Source organism: Geospiza fortis, unplaced genomic scaffold, assembly GCF_000277835.1.
Source record: "Geospiza fortis unplaced genomic scaffold, GeoFor_1.0 scaffold261, whole genome shotgun sequence".
In the NCBI taxonomy this organism is placed as follows: Eukaryota; Metazoa; Chordata; class Aves; order Passeriformes; family Thraupidae; genus Geospiza; species Geospiza fortis.
Genome location: NW_005054578.1, coordinates 91857 through 113439, shown reverse-complemented (window position 1 = coordinate 113439; position 21583 = coordinate 91857). Strand labels below are relative to the sequence as shown.

The 21583-nt window shown below is 41.4% G+C and overlaps 1 protein-coding gene across 1 annotated transcript in view; it reads right to left on the bottom strand.

Moving 5' to 3' along the window:
* FASN (fatty acid synthase) overlaps nt 1-21583 on the bottom strand; it is a 35134-nt gene that overhangs the window by 6593 nt on the left and 6958 nt on the right. The window contains exons 8-36 of the mRNA XM_005429795.2: nt 20444-20903; nt 19898-20085; nt 18879-19068; nt 17365-17459; nt 16830-16964; nt 16341-16544; nt 15221-15336; nt 14601-14776; nt 14056-14247; nt 13688-13768; nt 13404-13589; nt 12924-13103; nt 12492-12695; nt 10962-11272; nt 10424-10813; nt 8530-8694; nt 8212-8330; nt 7960-8114; nt 7436-7639; nt 6287-6437; nt 5596-5774; nt 4938-5057; nt 4675-4797; nt 3644-3867; nt 3102-3303; nt 1903-2054; nt 1320-1411; nt 1023-1174; nt 481-723 (exon numbers count right to left, since the gene is read on the bottom strand). Coding sequence (XP_005429852.1) covers nt 481-723; nt 1023-1174; nt 1320-1411; nt 1903-2054; nt 3102-3303; nt 3644-3867; nt 4675-4797; nt 4938-5057; nt 5596-5774; nt 6287-6437; nt 7436-7639; nt 7960-8114; nt 8212-8330; nt 8530-8694; nt 10424-10813; nt 10962-11272; nt 12492-12695; nt 12924-13103; nt 13404-13589; nt 13688-13768; nt 14056-14247; nt 14601-14776; nt 15221-15336; nt 16341-16544; nt 16830-16964; nt 17365-17459; nt 18879-19068; nt 19898-20085; nt 20444-20903 — 5389 coding nt within the window. The remainder of the gene's footprint in view (nt 1-480; nt 724-1022; nt 1175-1319; nt 1412-1902; nt 2055-3101; nt 3304-3643; nt 3868-4674; nt 4798-4937; nt 5058-5595; nt 5775-6286; nt 6438-7435; nt 7640-7959; nt 8115-8211; nt 8331-8529; nt 8695-10423; nt 10814-10961; nt 11273-12491; nt 12696-12923; nt 13104-13403; nt 13590-13687; nt 13769-14055; nt 14248-14600; nt 14777-15220; nt 15337-16340; nt 16545-16829; nt 16965-17364; nt 17460-18878; nt 19069-19897; nt 20086-20443; nt 20904-21583) is intronic.

Sequence of the window (21583 nt, the reverse complement as noted above, 5' to 3'; positions counted from 1 at the left end):
TGACAGAGTTGGTAAGGGAAAATACCAGTTAAGCAATAAGTAGAGAAAAGCTATTTTTTGTGGCATGGGGACATATCAAGTTGGATATTTGAAAGCTGGAACAGTACTCAGGAAGTTAGTTATGTATTTACTGTCTTACGTGCTGTCCCAGAATTTTGCTCTTGGGGGCTGTTCCTGTTGATTCTCCATTTGGAGAAAGGTACCAGCTCACTAAATAAAACCCAAGACTCTGGAGTATATATGCGTATCTATGTAAACACATTAACGGAGGAAAACAAATGAAAGAAACAGTCCTTATTTGAGAGAAGGAGCAGTGTAAAGGGGAAAAAAAAAAAGCAAACAGTCTCACAACAGCAACATTGCCACACCACAGGAGGTCAGGAAGAGATGCTGAGCAGAGGACCTACAGCAGCACCACTGCTTTCCAAAAGTAATGAGAAAGTAGGCACCATCCAGTAGTACTTGAGTGACAGCACTTACCCAGGATGTGAGCAACAGCTTCTACAAGATCCCGCTGACTACCTCCTTCAGCTTTCGCTGAGACCTTCTCTGCTAGGACAAAACTGGACATGACAGGATGAGGTTGATTCAGGAAAACATCGAGCACCTCCAGGCATGAGCTCATTTGTTGGGGAATTGTTCCTCCCACTACAATGTCTTTGTTTCCCATTGTCTTCATCAAGATACCCACATCACCAATGGCTCCCCACTGGATTGCCAGGCCTGGAGAAGAAATCAGAAGAACACACTAAGCAGCTAACTAAAGCACATGGCAGGAACAGGAGTGAGTTAATAAAAAAGGAACTTAATAATGAGCTATGCTAAGGCCTGCATTTCCTTTGTACTGTTAAATGGTGAGTATTCATTCACACATGAATGACTCAGAGTAACATCTAGGAGCAGAAAACAGCCTTCAACAGACTTTATAACTCCAGATAAGTGCACAGGTTTCTGGTGAGCTGGTCCTCATCTGGATGTTTGGCAAGATAGTTTATACTGTGCAATGAGTAAAGTCATCTTACCTGGGAGTCCATCATGATGCCGCTGCTCACAGATACGCTCCATGGTAGAATTGGCAAAGCCGTAATTACTTTGCCCAGCATTTCCTCTTCCACAGCTTACAGAGGAGAATGCAACGAAATAGTCCAGGTCTGGACACTTCTTACGAGTCACCCTTGGAACAGAGCAGGAGAAACCCCATCAGAAAACCCTGCTTAGTGTATTATTGTCAAAGGCAAGTGCAAGACTAAAACAACTAAGCTTGGTCAGTTCCTTGACTTTAAAAACAGTTCTTATTTGTCCCTTCTACAGACACTTACCAATCCAAATGAAGGGTGCCTGAATACTTTGGCTTGTTGACCTCCCAGAATAATTCTGGGGTCTGATTTTCAATCATGCCGTCTCTAAGGACCTATGGGGGGTGGGAAGAGGGATTAAAAAACAAAGTGTAGTTTCAGTGTCTCCAGTTTCTCTGTTTAAATATGTCACATGGCTTGAGATATGAGAGGCTAGCACTACACAACGTATTTTTGTAACTTCATAGCACAGACGTATCCGGAATATCCCAAAGTATGCCTTTTGCCAACTCTGCTTTTTTCAGTATTTTTTCTGTATTGACACTGCAGAAATTCTGGCAAGCTCTACATGGGATTTTTCTTGTCTACAGGAGGCTAGGACAACATTTGTCTCATCACAGAACTGAACTCACTGGCCAAATACTGTTGCTTCTCAGGTCAAGGGAACAGACCCATAAGCCTTTAGTCACCAGGCAGGACCAAAGCATAGTGTCCTTTGAAACACAGAGAACTTAACTAAAATTGTATGCAGCCTGACTGCCTTTAGTAAAAAAGTCACATGAATGGATGTCGCTTCTTACAAGTCCCAAGCATTTTTGTCACTTACCACAGCCAAATTAAAGATGCCTCCAACTGGTCCAAGCTTCAAAGCCTCTTCTATTAATTGCTGTGTTCCTTCTAGTGTTCCAATATCACTGGTAGATACCAGCACTTTGATTCCCAGTGCCTTCCACTCTTGAACACGTTTAGCCTGGTAACCTAGACGAAATAAAGGTGGACAGTGCCTTTGATGAAGAATTCCAACCGTAAGGCTTTGGTTAAACTGCTCCTTTATGCTTCTCTGACTAGACAGGGACTGAATAGCTAAATAATTCCTGATTCAGCTATGAGATAAAAATTGGACAAAATTTCAACAGCAGCTAGAAATCATTTGAGTTTCAGAATTCTACACAGATAAAGTGGAGAACAGCACTGGGAGAAGCTAAGGGCTGGGGTGGTGGTGGGGGGAAGGAAGGAAAAAAAAATACAACTGTGAAGAGAAATTAACAAAAAATTGGGTACTGAGATAGGGAAAATTGGTTAGATTAAAGCAAAGCAACAGATTATAGTAGCACAACCAGAACTTGAAAAATTGTATTTGATCTATGGGTTTGTACATACAAGTGGTGTGATTGTGAACTTGCCAAAAGAAAGAAGAAACCTGTAGAGACAGAGAGGATTTGAGTTATGAATGAATTTGTATGAGGAAATACTGAAGACTATCACTGATAAATCTCAATGCTGCCACTGTAATCAAACTAATGCCTTAAATCTGAGTAAAAATGTTTATGGATGCTATCAGATAGTAAGGTTCATCTTTACACATGAGCTATCTAAGGAGCAAGAGTGAGCATCCATACATGAGGAACAAAGTATCTTTAACCAGCAGCTTTTAGGCCATTCCTTGTGGCATGTGATCTAACATGCTACAGCCAGCGGACAAGTCAGTGAGGTAGCCAGACTTTGCAGAGGGCATAAAAGATAAAAGAAAGGCTACAGAAAAAAACCTGTATAAGAGAGAAAATGGGTTGATAAAAATAGGAAGCATAAAAGGGGGAAAGTAGTAATTGGAAAAAAATGTCAAGTGAAAAGATTGTTCCTCTTTTACAAAAAAGGAGACAACAGCTTGAAGTGAGATAATACAGGAAAGAAAAGAGATCAAGACATTATTAGTCACCAATAGGACACTTAAAATGGAGAGAAACTACAAACTGAGGTCTGTTGAAAGGCAGTCATATTCCCTGTTCCCTTACAATTTTTGCTTACCAGTTCGTATGCCAGAACGAGATGTCAGTATAATTTTCTGTGCTCCTCTCTCAACTAGCCACTGTGCCAACTCCAGCCCAAATCCTCCCAGGCCCCCTGTGATGATGTAGGACTTCGTAGGTGGACAGGAGGTTCGGGAGATTGCGGAGATTTTAACTGGTTCAGACTTTCTTAAAGGATACTCCTTTTCCTCTTCTTGGACCTTCCCCCACAAAAAAAACCAACCAAGAACCAGAAACAACACACAAACACACACACACAAAAAAGGTAGTTGCAATTAGATAATCAGATACATAATGCATTTCTTTTCATCTATCATCTTTCATCTATCATCTTTTCATGCTATGTTCCTCCAGTCAATGGGAATGAACCTTGTAGAATCAGTGCCAGACTTGACAGTTACAATTGTGACAGTGTCAGCAGTAAAAACTGACCCTGTGCTGCCCTACGCATAGACGGTCAACTCAAAATGGATCAAAATATCCAACAGTCACCAGAGGATGGCCAGCGGTATCAGAGAATCAAAATCATTATTGCATTACCTTGATGATAACTTTGCCAATATGTTTTCCTTGTGCCATGAATCTGAAGGCAGCTTCTACTTCTTCTTTGTTGAAGACTGAACTCTTCAGGGGCTTTACTACACCATTTCTTATGCCTTTCGTCAACAACTCTGATACTACTTCCCACTCTTGGTTTCCCTCATCAAATATTGAATCTAGTAGGATCCCATGAAATGCCACATTCTTGAGGAAGAGAGACATTCCTAGAAAAAGCAACTTGGTTATGACCTGATGCTGCTGACATCTCAAAATGGAGCCTACCCTCTGCTTCAGAAACATTTCTGGGCAGCTTACAGGAGTAAAGCAGTCAGATGCTTGAATTCTACATTTTCCAAACTCATTCTTGCATATATTCTCCAATACATAACATTATGTTGTTCTCTTACAAGCAGACCAGTTTCACAGAAATGCAACTCCAAAAAATTGTGTGTTGAGAGGACAAGCTATATCATGGTCAGTCTGATATTAAAAAGAACATTTTTTTGTCTAGTGACAGCTGAGTTAGAGTCACAGGGGAGCTATAATCCTACATACATCATGTCTACCTCCACAGGAGACTCTTCCTCACAGCAAGGTTTTCCAATATGATAGGATTTTTAAAATTTAATTAGAATAAGGAAGCAGGCTGGCAACGCTATATGCAATCATTCTACAACAGGAGAACATTGCTGTAATTTTTCACTGACACATCACCTTACAAAATAAAAATTTTTTCCCATATAAGAGAAATCAGGGTTATATTGCCCTGTGCCTTCAAAACTGTTAGATGCTGTTGACTGCCTTGAGGGACAAGAGGCCTTGCAGAGGGGTCTGGATAGACTGGAACACCAGGCAATCATAAGTGATACAAAATTTAACAAATGTCAGTTGTGCACCTGAGCCCTAGTAACACCAGACATTAAGTATAAATTTTGGGGAGGCTGGAGAGCTGTCCTGCAGAAAAGGGCACATAGGGGCGCTGGGCAGGAGCTAAAACCTAATGAGAGGTGCTTCCCAATGCCCCATCTTACCAAGCTGACTGTTGTTAGATAGATCAAATTTGCCTATTTCCAAGAAGCGCCCATGTCGAGCAAGACAACGCAAACTGGCTTGCAGCTTCTCTTCTGCCAAGGAATTTAACACAAGGTTGACACCTGCAATGAAAGGAGAAGCACCTACTTAACTCTGCTGAGAGTCTAACCCTGTCTTCTAGTGACTCATATTGTCTTTAGAATGCACAACTGATAATGTGGCTTAGCTGACAAAAAAAGGAAAAATATTTATTGAACTTCACCTTTTCCGTTGGTAACTCGACGTATATGTTGTTCAAAGGCAGTATCTCGGGAGCTGGAAAAGCTATTAGCATCTAGCTGTGGGAATCTTGCTTGGAGATACTTACGTTTCTCAGCGGAACCTAGAAGTAGAAGACAGGTTGAAAGATGTCACTAATTTCATTTTTATGATGAAACAGCCCATTTTCCACTGCACATTCTTCCCCCAAGACTGTAAATCTGAGAAGCCATCTCCAGGCTTTCAGTCTCTCAAGATGTCAGACTCTAGAACAAAGGCTGTCTGGTTGCTACTGCTCATTTATGAGATAGAGCAAGGACCAGAAACAGATGAGAGCCTTTCAATGGACAGGCATTAGATTCATATTACTAAATGTAAAATGAGGAAGCCATGATCTTCTTCCAGACTTTTGATTATATAATGTACAGAGACAGATAAATTTGACTGTGCTGCGGAATTTTCAAGCACAGAGTCAGTAGCTGTATTTACTATGTAACCAGTTCTCAGCCTGGAAACTAGATCAAAGCTACAGCAGACCACATTGGGAGGGGAATAAGTATATACTTAAATAGGTATATATACTTCTATATGTGTACACACACATGCTTCCTCTATTAGCTATAATCTCTCTCTCCCCATGACTTTGGGCCCTCAGTACTCACCTACAGTAGTAAAGACACGGCAGCCCATGCTCAGGGCAATGGCAATGGCTGCTTGGCCCACACCTCCTGAGCCAGAGTGAATCAGGACACTCTCACCCTTCTTCATACCACCTCGAACCACCAAAGCATAATAAGCAGTGGCATAAACCACAGGCACTGAAGCTGCTTCTTCTAGAGTCCTAAAGAGCAAAGTGGAAGAGGTATCTTTAGCCTTGGGAAAGGCTACTAGATTCTCCTGATGAAATTCACCTTTCTGCAACAGAAAGGTTCCACTGCTGAGATAGATAAGAAAGTGTAAGATAAGATAGATAGAAAAGATAGATAAGAAAGTGTCGATCATACAGCAGACTACCACAGTTGCCAAACACAGACAGGTTTCATTATTCCGCAAAAATATTTCAGTAACTAACCAGTAACATAACAAACACTGATATCCCAGTGTATACTGAAACATGTGAAGCTAAGAGCGCAAAAAAAGATGAGAACCTTGTGTAAGCCACTGTACAAAAACTAGTGCTGAACTCCTGCAGTGAATCTAATGCAAAATCCTACAGTTGCTTGGGACACTATAGCCCTGTTAACATTTGCCAGAGGGGAATCTAGCCATTGTGCAGCACTCAGGTTTGATCAGAGCTGTCATCAGCCTCAAGCAGGAAGGCAAATCTTAGCCAGAAAACAGAAGCTGACCTACCAGTTTTCAGGCACCTCCCATAGAAACCTTTTTTCACAGTCTACCACTGTGGCCAGCCCCTTTGCTGGCAGCAATCCCATTACTCTTCTTCCAGCCGTGTCCCGTCCTGAGAACTCCATGCCCAGCATGCACTGCTGCAAAGCCCAGTTACCTGAAAGAATATTAACACCTTTTACAAAAAAAGAAAATTATCTTCTAAAATTCCTGTTCTACAGGAGCAGTCCCTGAAAGTCTAAACCTCTGAGATTTGTCTCTTCTGTACACAGTTCATAAATTGTCAATAGTTAATGGCTCACTGCAAGAGTAGTGGAAGAGGACTTGGTCTCATTAAATCATGAGCACTTATCCTTGATGATATTGCATTAGTTTCCAGTTTTCATCTGAGAAATTTCATGAAAACACCTTGTTTCAGAGGCAATTCTGTCCCTCAGAAAACGAATGATACATAAACTAGAAAGATGATCACTGCAAAGTATGAATTTTTGATAATTCCTGTTTTAGGCAGAAACATCAGTCACAGAATCATAGAATGGTTTGTGTTGGAAGAGACCTTAAAGATCATCTACTTCCAACCTTCTGCCATGCACAGAGGCAACTTCCATTATGCCAAGCAGTTCACTCATGAAGGGGAACCCAGCCCCACTCAAATCACTAAATTTTAACATGCTCCATCCCCTCTCTTTTAAATACATATTTTAAAACTATTTCATACACATTACATTAATTCTTAACTTGCTATGAAGCTAGCACTACCTCCATTTTGTAAACAGGCAATTACTTCATTGTGCATTTTTCCTCCCTGAAATTCAAGCATGTCCATCAGCACGGCAAAAGGAAACTTCGACATTCTCACCTTGCTATTTACCATGTCCATCTCTGGAACCTCTATCAACATATTTTATCTCACACTTGGTATCTGTGCAATGTGGCAAGCAACATTTCTCAGAGCATAGTTTGTTAATTGGAAAAAATGGAACTGTAACTGGAAGTAGAACTTGGGAACTTTTTGGTGTACAGCCCTGCAGCAGAGCTGTACTTCCTTCTTAAAAGCATGCTTTCTGGCATACAATCTAGCCAGTGCATAACTAACAATCAAGAGATTAATTCTAGAACAACAATACATATCCTTTTAGTGTAACTTTAACTCACCAGGGATAGCATCTGGAGAAAGCTTCCCCGTGGCCAGCATAATGTCCCGGAAGTTGAGAGATGCATAATAGACTTTGCAGAGTAAAACATTGGGATCAGTTGTACGGAAGTGTCGAAGTGGGGAGACAATCCAGCGAAGAGATGAGAGATCTCCACGAGTTAGCACATTTACATAGGCATATTCTGTCAGCTCCTGAGGTTGTACTGCAGAAGAAGGAACAGTAAGAACTTACACATATTAACAAAGGTATGTGCTTTCCAAAATGAGTAAATTCCTTGTGCAATTTGCTACCCAGAGAGCCCTTTCTTGCTTTGCAATACTACTGATGCCCTAAATAGCCGACCCCTCCTCCTGGCACCACAGTGTTCTACTGTTCACTTTGAGCTGAAGCAGAAGAATTCAAAATTGTTCATTAAAAATAATAATAAAAGGTAACCGTAGGAACAATAGCTACTCATTTTCTATTCAAAGTTCATTCAGATTCAAGGCCTTGCAAGTGATCCTCAGCTCTCAAAGACTGTACCTTGCTGCAATGTAAGATGCCTGAAGGAGCCCCACTTCCCATCACGATACACATTCATCACCAGGTCCTTCTGAAGATTCTTCTGCATCTCCAGAGAAGAAAGACTCGTGGGTGGGACAGCAGATGAAGGGTTCAAGTTGGAAATGAACACACACCTGAAGACAAGAGTTGTCATTTTGTTTTGCTATAGGTCTGAGAAGAAGCTAACACAAATATCTCCCAAATGGCACGCTCAAAGGCATGCTCGCGTACCTGATTCGGTGGCCTTCTGCTTCAAGGCGAAGGCAGTTCACCATTCCCAAAATTCCTGAGTTCGCACAACTGGTGGCAGTCAACCACACAGGCTTCTCTGATGGGTCAGCCAAGATCTCCTACAGGACAAACCCCAAACTGTTTTACTAGGAACTACAAAGAAAATAGCCCTCATATCCTTGGCAGAGATCAGTAACTTCTATTTTACTAAAAGTAACTCAACACACACACACATTCTTCTTTCAACACTACTAAACATCTGATTTAGAAAGTATAATGATTTGGAAATTCAGATACCTAGGACACAAGAATTCTCACCTTTAAGGATTCAACCCACTTATAGTTGGTCTCATCTACTGGCAGAAAAACAGGTGTTTTGACAGGAGCTTGCCGACGGCACAGGAAAATAACTGAGCCAAAGAATGACTTCTTCATGGCAACAAGATTCAACGAAGCTTTGCTGAATAAGTCCTCCCACTGTGCCTGTCAAATCAGGCAAGGCAACAAAATTAACAGCAAAATCAAAAGTCACTTTTTATTGCTTTTTCTTGAAAACTTGCTCTGTATTGTGGCAGTACAAATACAGGTTTGATTAACATAACAGTGTTTTATACACATCTAGACTACTCCTTCTTCCCTAAAGGATCTTCCAAAAGTGGGAGTACACGTACCTTAAAGTCTAAGTTAGGGAACCAGTCTTAGCACACTAGCAGGTGTGCAAAAAACCTGAGCCATGACCATACCACCAAATTCCACAGTGTATTTGAATGTGTCTATGACCCTATGTCACATAAGCCCTGTTTGCACAGAGATGGGGAGAAGCACCCATATGTCTAAGTTACACTGAAATGGCATTTCAGGAAAATAAAAGAATGAAAATGCATGTATGGCATATCCAGAAACACTTAAGGATTACTATCTGAATGAAACAAAGATGACTGCAGGCTCTCAGAAAAGCATCCATTTGCTTTTCCTATGTCAGGCACAAACCAGCAGAAGGTTTTTACAGTGTGATCCCTTATATATAGGTCTAAGGACAGTCTCTGTATCTAGAAAACTTTGAGAACTATGTAAGTCCTGCACACTCTTGCCTGGCTTGTATAATTTCCTTCGGAGAAGGAGCATTCAATGGACAGGTATCTTCTCCCAGGGATTTGCTAATACCAGGCTACTGATACTAATGACAAATTTATGGTTTTTGTTATTGGTGCCAGTAGCATCTCAGTGCCTTCTCTTTATCCTCCTGTTCACCGGGAAAGATTCAGAGCAAAGAACTTAATCTTTCTTCTCAAATCCCCTTGAAAAAATGTATGCAGGAAGGGCTAGAATCCATGTAATTGCAAAATTCAAAATCCAACAACCCCACCTCAGAATTATAAACAAAACCCAAACTCTTGGAAGTGCTACTCTCTTCTTACTCTAAAGGAAGAGAGCTGAGAGGCTGCATCCCCTCAAATCAGGAAAAATAGGTAAGTTCAGTAGAGGTGCATTTTTCCATTACTGCTTGGTCTAACAGATGCCAAGAGAAGATGATGCCCCAGTTTCCACCCTTACCCTTGCTTTTCACTCTCCTCCCCTTGCACCAGCTTTGGCATTAGTTTATCTGTATGATATACTGGTTTGAAGATATAATGCTGACACTCTTCTCTCCCTCCTCCAGCTTCTCAGGGCTTATTATACTGTATCTCATTATGGGATCAGATAACATAGGGAAGAGGAAAGGAAGAAAAGAAAAATACAAGAGAAAAACCTTCCTTCTGGGAGGACCTTAACGTTAGAAGAAATTAATTAGCTTGTAAAATCGCACTCTAAGCAGTAGTATTAAAAGTAAGAGAGATATTCTGATACTGAAGCATTTCAGGATCCTACAGTGATAGAGCTGTACCCCATCCAGCAACATGATTTTAACAATAAAGGAATTGTCCTGGCCAGTGTTTTCATACAGATTAGACAGATGTACAAAAGACAATTAATAATTCTCAGTGCATTAAGATAGGCTTTCCTGATTGAACCTACAGTTTACTCTCTCAACCTAATATGTAGTAATTTGCAAGTCCTCTCTTCTTAAGAAGTGTTCATTAGATATTTCTGCAGAAGTCCTCAATGGAAAGGCATGCAAGCAATGCCTACTATACATTTACCATCAAGGCATCTGCAAGCAGCAGACTCAGACTATCCATGGTGAAAGTATCTGTCCTTCCAAGAGGCTTACCTCACTTAGGAAGCTGTGTTTCTGCTGCAGATCTGGGCTTGTAAGGAAACTGACAATTTCTCCAAGGGTTTCTCCCTTAAGAAGAGTATGTAGCAAAACAAACCCTCCTTCTTTCACAGCAGCTGCCAAATTAGAGAGTATTTCAGTGGTATTCACTAAAACACTTGTTGAACAGTTATATACCACCAGGTCAGCATTGGTCAGATTTCCAGAGGGAGGGCTAGATGGATCCCACCGGCTAGAGACAACACCAGCATCTTGTAGCTCTGTTTCAATAGCTGAAAGGTTTTCCAGGATGCAGTCAGTGGCAATGTAGTCCACCTGCAACAGGGGCTGAGCATTCAGAATACTTTTCACACGAGAGAACAGTTGTCCACTTCCTGCATTAGCCTGTGAGAAAAAGAGGAAGGAAAAGCAGAAACCAAATCAAAACATGAGTGATATCCAGAATTATAACCAGAACAACAGCAGTATGTAATCGGGTTACTGGAAGGCCTACAAACACTAGCTACAGTCCCATCCCAAGCTTCCAGCTAACCTCTATTATCTTCATCCTATGACTGATCATGTTCTCCAATGCCACATCCAGGCAAGTCCTCAACTCTGCAGAATCCAGCAATCCACTAAGAAGAGGGTCATTTTGGAAGTGCATTTTCTCTCGAATCACAACTTGTTGCAGCTCAGAATGGAGGTTTCCATTCAGTTCCAGACGGCAGATCTCAGTGAGGATATGCTGAAGGCCCTTTTGTGTGGATGACGACCCTGTAGCTGCCACTGCATTTTCTAGTCCAGGGATGACTAATTTGACCCCATGCACTGCCACCTTAGACTGTAACTTCTGGATCAGACCTATGGAATAGAAGGGGAAATGAAAGAAAGAGTCAAGATTTCCCAAGAATTCTTTTCCTCTTTGCCTCCATTTGCTACACCAGCTGATCAGTACCATATATTACAGCATCCTATATCATTAGCCCAGCCACACAGATACAGTGCAGCCTCTTACATTCACATAATTATGTATGGTGCAGTAGTTGCCCCAAATAAGTAGGCTTTGTAGCCAAACAAACTAAACCCCCACAACTACCTGCGGTAAGACTGACTAAAGAGGGCAACTAACGGAAAACTTGTGATCGATTTAGGGAGCTGTGGAGGAAAATTTTAAGTTTCTGAAGATATAAAAATACTAAAATACCCTTTTGCTTTATAAGCTGATGGGAAATAGTTAATCCTGACTGAGGATCAGGAACTGGATTACAAAAAATAAAACATTCCCACCACAGCCTAGAAAAAATACGCTCTGGGAACAGTATTTGGATGCTGCAGGGGAAAACTAAGAAGAAAAAAAAAAAGGAAAATCTTTAAAATCTATTGCCAAATCTAAGGATGAGCATGAAGACACTCCACCAACACAAACTGAAAAAAATTATTCTCTCAAGATGAAGCAAAATTCACCACTAGAGTAAAAATTTTTTTTAAAAAGTAACATTTTTCTCTTTGATGAAAAGGCACTTAAGGTGATTACTTTAGTGCATGTCTCCCCATCAAAAAACAATGTATTTAGCTACCAGTTTCACAACAGACTGAACTGCTCCTATTCTATTTTTGTGGCAAACAATTCCTTTGATGTGTGCCTCACTACATCATTTTCCCTGTTTGGATATGTGCCCACAATCAAATTGGCTATCATAGTAGTTCACAGGGAAAAACAAACCAAGGTTAAAAACTCACTTAAGTAAGCTCTCCTGTCAGTGTCTAAAGCAACTAGGTTGGATTTCTCCTTAAAGATGATTTGTGTCTCTCTGCTTGCAGAAGGGGTTGTGCCATCTAACACCACATCTGACTGTTATAGAAGGAAAGATGTCTCTCTTCATAGCTTTTTACTCTTTTCCACATTCTAGAGAGCTCAGGCAGAACTAGCTTTTAGCTTCCAGCAATCATACAGAGAACCCTTGATGATGTCTTCTACAGAGACCAACATTTAATATCTTGGATGTTCTGATGGAGTATGAACAGCTTCTCTCGGGGCAGAAGATTCTCCTAGTATGACAAGAAAGCAATCCCACTCTACCTTTGCATTGCTCCAGATAGGCATGAAGATGAGCACTCGAAGACAAACAGCTACTCTCAGTGTAGGGCACAAAGCAGAATTTTTCCAGGGTGGGAGGTATCTGTTCCTGCTGTCGCCGTGGTGCCACAGAAGCATGAAGACCATTGATCTGAACACCTCCTGCTTTAAGGCTATCAAGACAGCGGTCCACAACAACTTCAAAAGCTGCAAGTCAGGAAAGAAATGTAAGTTGGAAAACAAAAACGTATTTTGTTCAGGGTGATTTGACGAACAGTGCTATGTTGGGCTCTTTCATAGGGAGATTACAGAGTTGCAGAAGAGCTTGGAGACTAAGAGGACCTCCCCACTGAAGTTCATCCTACTACTTCAGAATTCACACATTCACCCAATAGTCAAAGCAACCAGCAGAAGTTCAGGCATGAGAGACGTTACCTTCTATATTGTCCTGGTATTGGCACACCTGCTCACGATGCAGCACTGGATCAATACAGACTGAGCGAATCCTCGTGGGTAAGCGCAGACTGCGGCCAGTCTCAGGTAAGATCAACATATGCAGAAGAGTGTCAAGGAAGGTCACCCAGTTCCCATTCCACAGAACTTTTCCTGCACTTGCTGCAGAAGAGGAAGAGAAAGCCTCACTATTTCATCATTCATCAGATGCTAGAACGTCACTGCTTATTAAATGCCAAGTTTGGTGTATGTACCCAGCTTCCCCTGTAAATTCCACCACACAGTTCTACATTGGAGAGAACAGCTTTCTCAATACTCTTGGTTGTTTTCTCCTATCACACAAAGTATAATTACCTCACAAGGCACAGTCAGGTGAACTGTTAATACAAATGGAATTAAAAGATCAAATAGTCATCATTACGATACCCAGGCTCATTGTGCTTCTTTTGAAAGGAAATTCACCTTCACTGTTGCATTCTAGAACACCCTGGAAAGTTGGTCCATAATTATATCCACGCAGATGCAGCTCTTGATAAATGTCATCTTTCAAGAGCCCGGGCTTTGAGCTCCTGTCTGCTTGAGTTCGAAGGCCATCTGTCTGGTTACGGAAATTGTTCTGAGCAGTGTTTTCTAGGAGCGAAATCTTCCCTGAAGGGCACAGTAACAAGAATAATGATCATTACCATTGTTTATAAATAATGGATTTACTAAGATCATACATATACACTTATATTTCCTTCACTTACCACTGACAGCCAGATTCCCATTTCCTGATACCTCAAAGCAGCGGGAAGCAGGCATGAGTCTTACTTCCAGCTGTACCGATCCTACAAGAAACATTGAGGAAGACAGGATTGTGAGGTCATTTATCTCTACCATCCTCAAGCAGAACTTCTTCTTTCACTATCCCTAAACTTACTGCTCACAACATGTAATAAAGATGACCATAATGCACACTACTTGACTATGGGAATCATTCCTTTGCTCAGTCATGCTGCACTCCTCTTTAGTATCTCTCCTGAATTCCTCCTCACTTTTCCCGTGCATTCCTTTCGTCCCACTCCCTCCATCTTCACTACACAGTTGTGCACTTATACCAGCACTCCTCACTCACCCTTTTTGGGAATGATAGTTGCCTGATGAATTGTGACATCTTCGAACGTAACAGCCATTTCGTCCATGGCCACACCAAGAGACCGTGCCAGTGTTCGCCAAGCCAGCACGAGGTACCCAGTTGCAGGGTACAAAACTCGGCCATCAATGCAGTGACCAATCAAGTAGTGGTCAGGAGAGTCAGGACTCACATCTGTCAAACAACAAAGAGAAGAATAAAAATAATAAAAACACTCCAACAAAGAGGTTTTTCCCCCACAATATCTACAAGAGGCTCTAGTTTCCCCAACTATCCTGCCTGACAATATGCAGCTCTTAGAATTACTCTTAGGCTAAAGCAACAGAGGTTCCTGGTTTGTTCATGTCCTCTCATCCCATTTCAGAAACAGATACAGGTTTTTGTCAATCCAAACCAAACATTGAAGCTTCAGAGGATGGTTTCCAGGATGCTGTTTTGAGTATTCTTTTCTTACTTTTACAAAAGGAAACACACAGGTAAAGCAGGAAAGTGACAAACAAATAATAGACCCCAAATGAGCAACACACCAATATTGTAGACTGAAGCAGATGCAGAGCCTTTGGAACCTGCTGGAAAGTCTTCAGCTTTTGGAACATCCCAGTCCTGACTGTGGTCCCATTTGATGCATGGAGAAATAAGGGGTGTTCCCACAGGGACAGGGTATTCCACAGACGGGAACAAGTTATTTCCAAGAACATTTATCCTGAAAAGACAAAAATAATCAAGACATAGCAGAAGGGATGGGAAGAAAAAGTAAGCAAAAAAATTGGTTATAATACTTAAGAGGTCAGGCAGTAATTGGTCTCAAGACTCCCTGTCAGAGATGTACCATGAACACTTACTGCAGCCAAATTTGTAATTAACAGTCTATAAGATGCAAAATTTATTTCCAGAAGCTAGTGCCAGGTTCCTAGGCCTTTAAAATGGGACTTCTCTTTAGAAGGCACCTTCCCTGCCCAAGCAGTCTCTAACCCACAGGAACACTTCACAAGTGAGCATGCTAAGTATGTAAAGCACAAATGCACATCCCATTTATTTCAAGGTTTCTTGAAGCAGTGTTTGATTCCATGTGAAGACATGCATATTAGAGATGAGACCTGAATTCCCTTCTGTTATCCCACTCACCCTCCTCCCCATGTCTTCTTACCCAGTTAAATGAATCTTGCCAATCTGTGTTAGGAAGAACTCCAAATTATTTTGGTGATCTTTCTTCATCAAAGGCAGAATGGTGCAAGTTGGTTTCAAAGTTCTCTTCAAGATCGCCTGGTCAAGCAGAATCCATAAATCATTGGTGGAAGGCATTACTTACTATTTTGTCTCTGAATTTTTGTCTATAGGTTCCAAACCACTTATGTATCTGCGCCAAGAGTTCAGTGCTAGCTGCTGGCACAAACACCACTTTAGCAGGGAAGAGTACCCTTCCAGCAGCCCTAGCTGTTGCGCATCTAATAAAGCAGAACCTACAGAATATTAATGTAATTCTGCCAAAACACAAATATCCCTCTCCCAAGCAGACTGTGAGGTGAAACCAAAACCTGCACTTGAAGAACTGCTAAGTCACCTTCTCATGCCTCCCACTCGCACACGCTCCCTTGCCAGGAGCAGCACCTTATGGTCTGAAGTATCTAGAGCATTTTTCAAGCAAAAGCTATTAGACCAAAAAACTCAGCCTTGAACACCTGACCAAATTTTTACCTTCTCTTCAATTTGATCCTGTGATCTTTACATGAGAAAATCAGGATACTTTCAAACACAGACAATGTCACTTAGTTACTTGCATTAGAGTCCAAAATTGTTCAATGATTTAAACATGAGGCATACAGTCTCATAGAGAAGGTCTGTTAAGTCTTTGCATGTCTCATTCCACCATAATTTTTGTACACACTCTCCATTAGATCCAAACAATGAAGTGCTTTCCTTACTCATTATGCAGTTCAGAAAGCTGGCTATCAGTTATCTGAAGTGCATAGGAACAAACAGCAGCAGTAATGTGAATTTCTGGGTAAGGAAGTGGTAGTATGTTAGGGATTTTTTATTTTTATTTTTAATATTAACATATACCACCCCCTAAAAAACCACAAAGAAACAAACAAAAAACCAAACATTAACACTGGGAAAAGCTCAGAAGTACTGAAGGAAGCAAGTCGTCTCAGAACTAGGAAAAAAAAAAAAAAAGCTGCAGTCTTCCCTAGTCATCAGACCCTCAAATTCCTTGTAACAGCATGATGCTATCAATAGTGTCATGCTGTAACAATCAAATAGGATACCTGTAAAAGAGCATGTGGAGCAATCTCTACAACAACGGCATTCTCTGGAACATGCTTCAGACCTTCGTGGAACAGCACTGGATTCACGAGGTTGTTCACATGGTACTCTGCAGAGGAATTCCTAGCCAGATCACCTTGCCACTGAGATTCAGGGATAGATGTACTGATCCATCGTGCTGAGCGAGGTTTAGGGTGTGGAATGACCTACAGACAGCCAAGAAAGAAGGACAGGAGAAAGAGTTACAAGTCATAGAGAACAACAGGATCAGCAAAAGCAAGCAGTTCCTCCTTTTCGCAGGTTGATTGCTCAGGACATCCTCCTGCTCCAGGCCAAGTGATTTCAAACATTAGATCTCACAGAGGTCTACATGTTCTTCAAGAGATTTTCTCTTCCTTCTGAAAAAAGGAGTCTCCTTAAGCTGAACAAAACCTATAGGCAACCTAGGTGTCAGAGCATAAGCCATGCAAGCCATGGTTTGGCAATATTACCTTTTTCAGAGCACTCAACAGTGCTGGGGCAATAGATGCCATGTAATGGGAGTGAAATGCGACCCCAGCACTGCGCACCTCCTTTGCGAACACACCCTCTTTCTTCAGTTTGGCTACAAACTCATTCACAGAGTCCTAAGAACAGAAACATAAGTGAACTAAGAGACAAGCTCACAAAATACTAGGTATCTGTACAAGCCACTGTAGTCCCTCCATACCCTTCATCAGTTGCCATATATGGGGAGCCACAGCAGTGATGAAGTTATTGCCCTTCTCAGTCTTATAATTTATCATCCTCTATGCCCATGGATCGAAGAGATTTTATCACTAGCCTACTGAGGCACTAATATCACTTCCTCTCACAGACTATTTGAGTATGTAAGTTTATACAGCGTATTATGTCCACTCCACCACTTCAATCCAGCTCCCCTTTCCAAGTAGCTGCGCTCTAAGTAAGCTTCATGCTTTCTTCAAACTTGAACTTTGCAGGTCCTACTCACAATCCCGGTACACACTGTGTCAGTTTCATGCTCACCAGAGGCCCCGAAACAGTGACAGTGTCCTCAGAGTTGTGACAGGCTGGTACCACATTTGTAGGACAGCGTTGTTTACACTCCTCCCATGTCAGACCTGCAGAAGGAAGACCACAGGAAAACAAAAGTCTTTCTAGTTATGAGCCTCATAAGAGGAGGAAATCTTAAGTGCACAGTCACTCTGCTCAATTCAGCACTTTGAAAAATTGGGAAATACTTGCAAGAGACTGACGGATACCTCCGTCTTCCCTCCAAAGCAATTTTGCAAAAGCTAAGAATATTTACCCTACAGCTTTACCATGACATTTATCACAGTTAAGATGAACATGAGGCCAAATCTTTGCACCATCCCATTAATGAATGAGGTGGGGGTAACCCCCACACTTCCAAAGAAGCTACAGAAGTGGCTGTTTAGTCTCATGTTGCCATTACTTTCTAGGAGCCAAGCCCATGTGTTCTCTCCCCTGCTCTAGCTTGGATTGCTGAGAGATACAAAATAGCCATACAAATCAGTAACTAGCGGCATGCCAGATTAAATATGAAGCATCTGATCATACATTACACAGATACAAGTCACAGGAAGAACCTGAACTCAACATTAGATTATCAAAAACATACTATATGTAGATTTCCAAATTCTATGATAAGAGTGTAATTTATTTAATCTCAAGGGGAAAAAAAGCTAAATTAGGTAGGTAGTCCTTTGGAGCATTACCTAAATTAAGAAATCTGAGATTATAACAAGTGTTCTAATCCAACAGACTGCATTATACCTGCAACAACTTTTCTCCAAAGTGTTTCAGGTTTTAATTGACTCTGCATCCAATAAGAAACAGAAGAACAACGGTGCTACCAATAATAATTTTACTTTTAAGCATGTAAGTCACTATAAAGTTGCACTACAAAGCAAAACTGCTGGGTCCAAAATTTTACCTGACAGTGGGCAAAACTATATGACTTACACAAACACAAAGTAAAGCTTGTTCAGGAGAAAGCTTATTCCCAAGTGCTATTAGACTGTAGTAAATTCCACTAGCCAGCTGCCCACTACATCACAGTGGCTTAATGTTTTCACATCTCATTACTCCTGCAGACAATCAGAAGTCTCCTTTGGAAAAAAAATTACAAAGAACCCCCAACATACATACACACACATCTGTGTGTGTATGATACATATGTATCAAGAGCCAAAAAATTCAGTGCTTTACATTTTTACCTTGTTTCAAGGTATTATTTGTGAAGCCTGTCATTGGTCACTTGACAATAAATCTCTCAATTTCCACTTAAATTTTGGAGGGTTACCAAAATCCTGATGTATTCCAGGACAGAGATCACTACCATTTTATCCACTTAAATACTTAAGAGCCTGTTCTACATCAGAAGAAAACAAAGAGGAGGCAACAGTGGCCAATATTTTACAGACATGATAGTTTCAGAGACCAGTTTTATCCCAATGACATACAATAGAGATCAGACAAACATTCCTGTATCGCTCTTTTGGTAAGGGTGTACCTACCAACAGCAGCCATTCCTCCAGGTGGCAATTTGGCCTCTTTAACGCATCGTCCCCGCCAATAAGCAGCAAGAATGGCTTCTTCATGACTTAAGGAGTTGTCTGCATAGCCACAAGCTAGTTCTCCCACTGAGTGGCCCACAATCCCATCGGGATGCAGACCTGCAGCTTTCAGCATATCAATCTGAGCAATCTGCAAGCAGAAGTAAAATTAGATTCCACGCCAGAGTAAGCAGGTGTCAGGCCTCAAAGGTACACACACGTAGCAAGTACATAATAAAATTTTTGGTTCAGACGTTCTTGGCCTCACTGCTTTTTTTTTCCCCCACAACTACAGCTCCATCCTCCTTTCAAAGCAATCCCAAGAATCATCATGCAACTCCAGTTTTGTCTGGGCTTCTTCACAATGTAATTTTCCACTGAGAAAATATTTCCAACAACACAAGGCTGCCAAGAATGTGTCTGTACAAAGTAAGAGGCTAAGACCAGCTTTCCAGATTACTTTAAAAGCTTGGCCTCTAGTTTATTAAGAAACCATGAATACCACATTGACACTCAGAATCATGAAGATGCTTCATTCAGCTTGACTTAGTTCATTTGCAGAACAAATTTTAGAAGACATTAAATGGAACCTTGCTCCTTGGCACAAACATTTGCCTAAAACTTAAAGACGTTCCTAAAGCTCTTAATGGAAGAAACTGTGTCACACACACAGATACACATGCAAATCAGTTCAGATCAATATTAGTCCAAACATCTTGTAAGAAAAAAGCAGTGAAGCCAAGACCATCTGTACCAAAAAGTTTGTTACGTACTTGGAAGTGGCAAAGCTTGAAACTGTCAAGGGCATAATGCACTCCCTCCTCTCAGAGAGGTATTTCCTACAGCTGCCACTTGCTGATTACACAAAACAAGCTTCCATTAATTGATATAAAGTGTTACCAGCCAAACAGACACATTAGCAGAAGGTGCTTATGTAGATTGAGTCCACTACACCCCTCCCCTAGCCCACTGAGTCTTGCCTGAATAGCAGCTAGTCCAACAAATGCATGAACAGTGTCATCAAAAGTGTTCTCATTTGCTTGCAGCAGCAGCTCTGAGACCTTAAGGCCTGTGTTCTTCAAAGCCTGATCTGAACGCAATATAGACTGGCGAAACAGATCCAGCTTCATAAGGCTCAGGCCCATGCCTTTCCACTGCGTTCCCATGCCTGCAGGATAGGCAAGGAGAAAGCGAGCTTTTAGTAATACTCTGAAACAGGAATAGACACAATACACTTTCCTCTGGCAGTTAAAGAATTCTAACTAAGAGCAAAGCATTGTACATTTCTTACATTCTTTAAACTGGGCACTGCTTGTTATTTGTTGGTCTTCACTATAATCAGAAGACAGTTAAGTTGGAAGGTTTTGATAAAATACAGAAAACACAAGACTCCTAAACACGTCACAGAGTTGCAAAATACTTCCTCATGCTACACTGTAAAATAACATTACAGCACAGAATACAATTGCTCAAGCCCCAGATCTAAAGAGGAATAGAAAAGCCTGGACTCAATGCTGCACACCTACCTGAGCATATGTACCAGAGTGGTCTACGAGATGCTTGAACTTGCTGAACCTCTTTTATGTCACTTTCGGTGCCAACCAATGTGTAGCCCCTGTAGGGCATGGAGGACACAGGAACTGCAGAGATATCGCTGAGCAGGCTTACAAATGGGTTGCATTCTCCATGTTTTTTGCTCTCTTGAATTAGTGTTTCCACAGCTTCCTGGGTTCTGCCAGAAATCTGAACCAGCCTTGGCATGTTACTAGTCTGCAGAGGTTGGCATTTGTTCTTATTTGGCCTCAGAATGACATGAGCATTAGCACCCCCAAAACCAAAAGAGTTGATACCGATAAGGCCACCTTTCACTGGTGTTGGCTTACAAACTACCTCCAGGGAGCCATCTTGTAAGGCAGGAATATCTGGATTTGGGGTATTGAAATGAAGATTTGGAGTCCACAGCCCATGTTCCAGAGAGAGAATGACCTGAAAGAAAAAACAGAGTGCTCTGTGCTCCACATTGTTTCATGACAAACATTCTTTTGTTACTATTTTACTACAAATGACCATGTAGCATATTCTGAAGCAGTTCTCTATGTTTGGATAAAGGGACATTTCAGAGAATAGCATTATTGATGTTACTGAGGTAGCAACTGCATCACCTAAACAAATTTTCAGACCATACAGGAAGTCAGCAGGGAAGTTGAGCATAGTAGCATAAAGTTGAGCTTCCAGTCTCTTTCAAACTGGCAAGCCATGCAGTCTTGCTGGAAAAGCAGCCTAAGTACTAACACATCATCTTTTTCCCCTTTCAGATCCCATCCCTTTATCACATTCCACTCCATCCCTTCCCAGTCACACACATTCACAATCCTCTTCCTTGTTGCAACAAAATGCTCCTATTTCTTGCTTTGCTGCGAAAGAATCAAGCTGAAGCACTGGTAAAGAAGTCTGCTTGTGGTTTTACACCCATTTTTTGTCTTCTTGATTCAAAAAAGCAGAAACAGCAGACTGGGCAGAACTGGCAGAGCCAAAGGAAAGTACTGAAACAGTGTGAGGAGCAAAATATCTGTGCCAAAAAAAGCAAGAGCTCCCTTCTCTCAGTAGCTTCTCTCTACATACAGCTCATGACACCAAGCCCACATTCATCTGCAGAACAAGCCCAG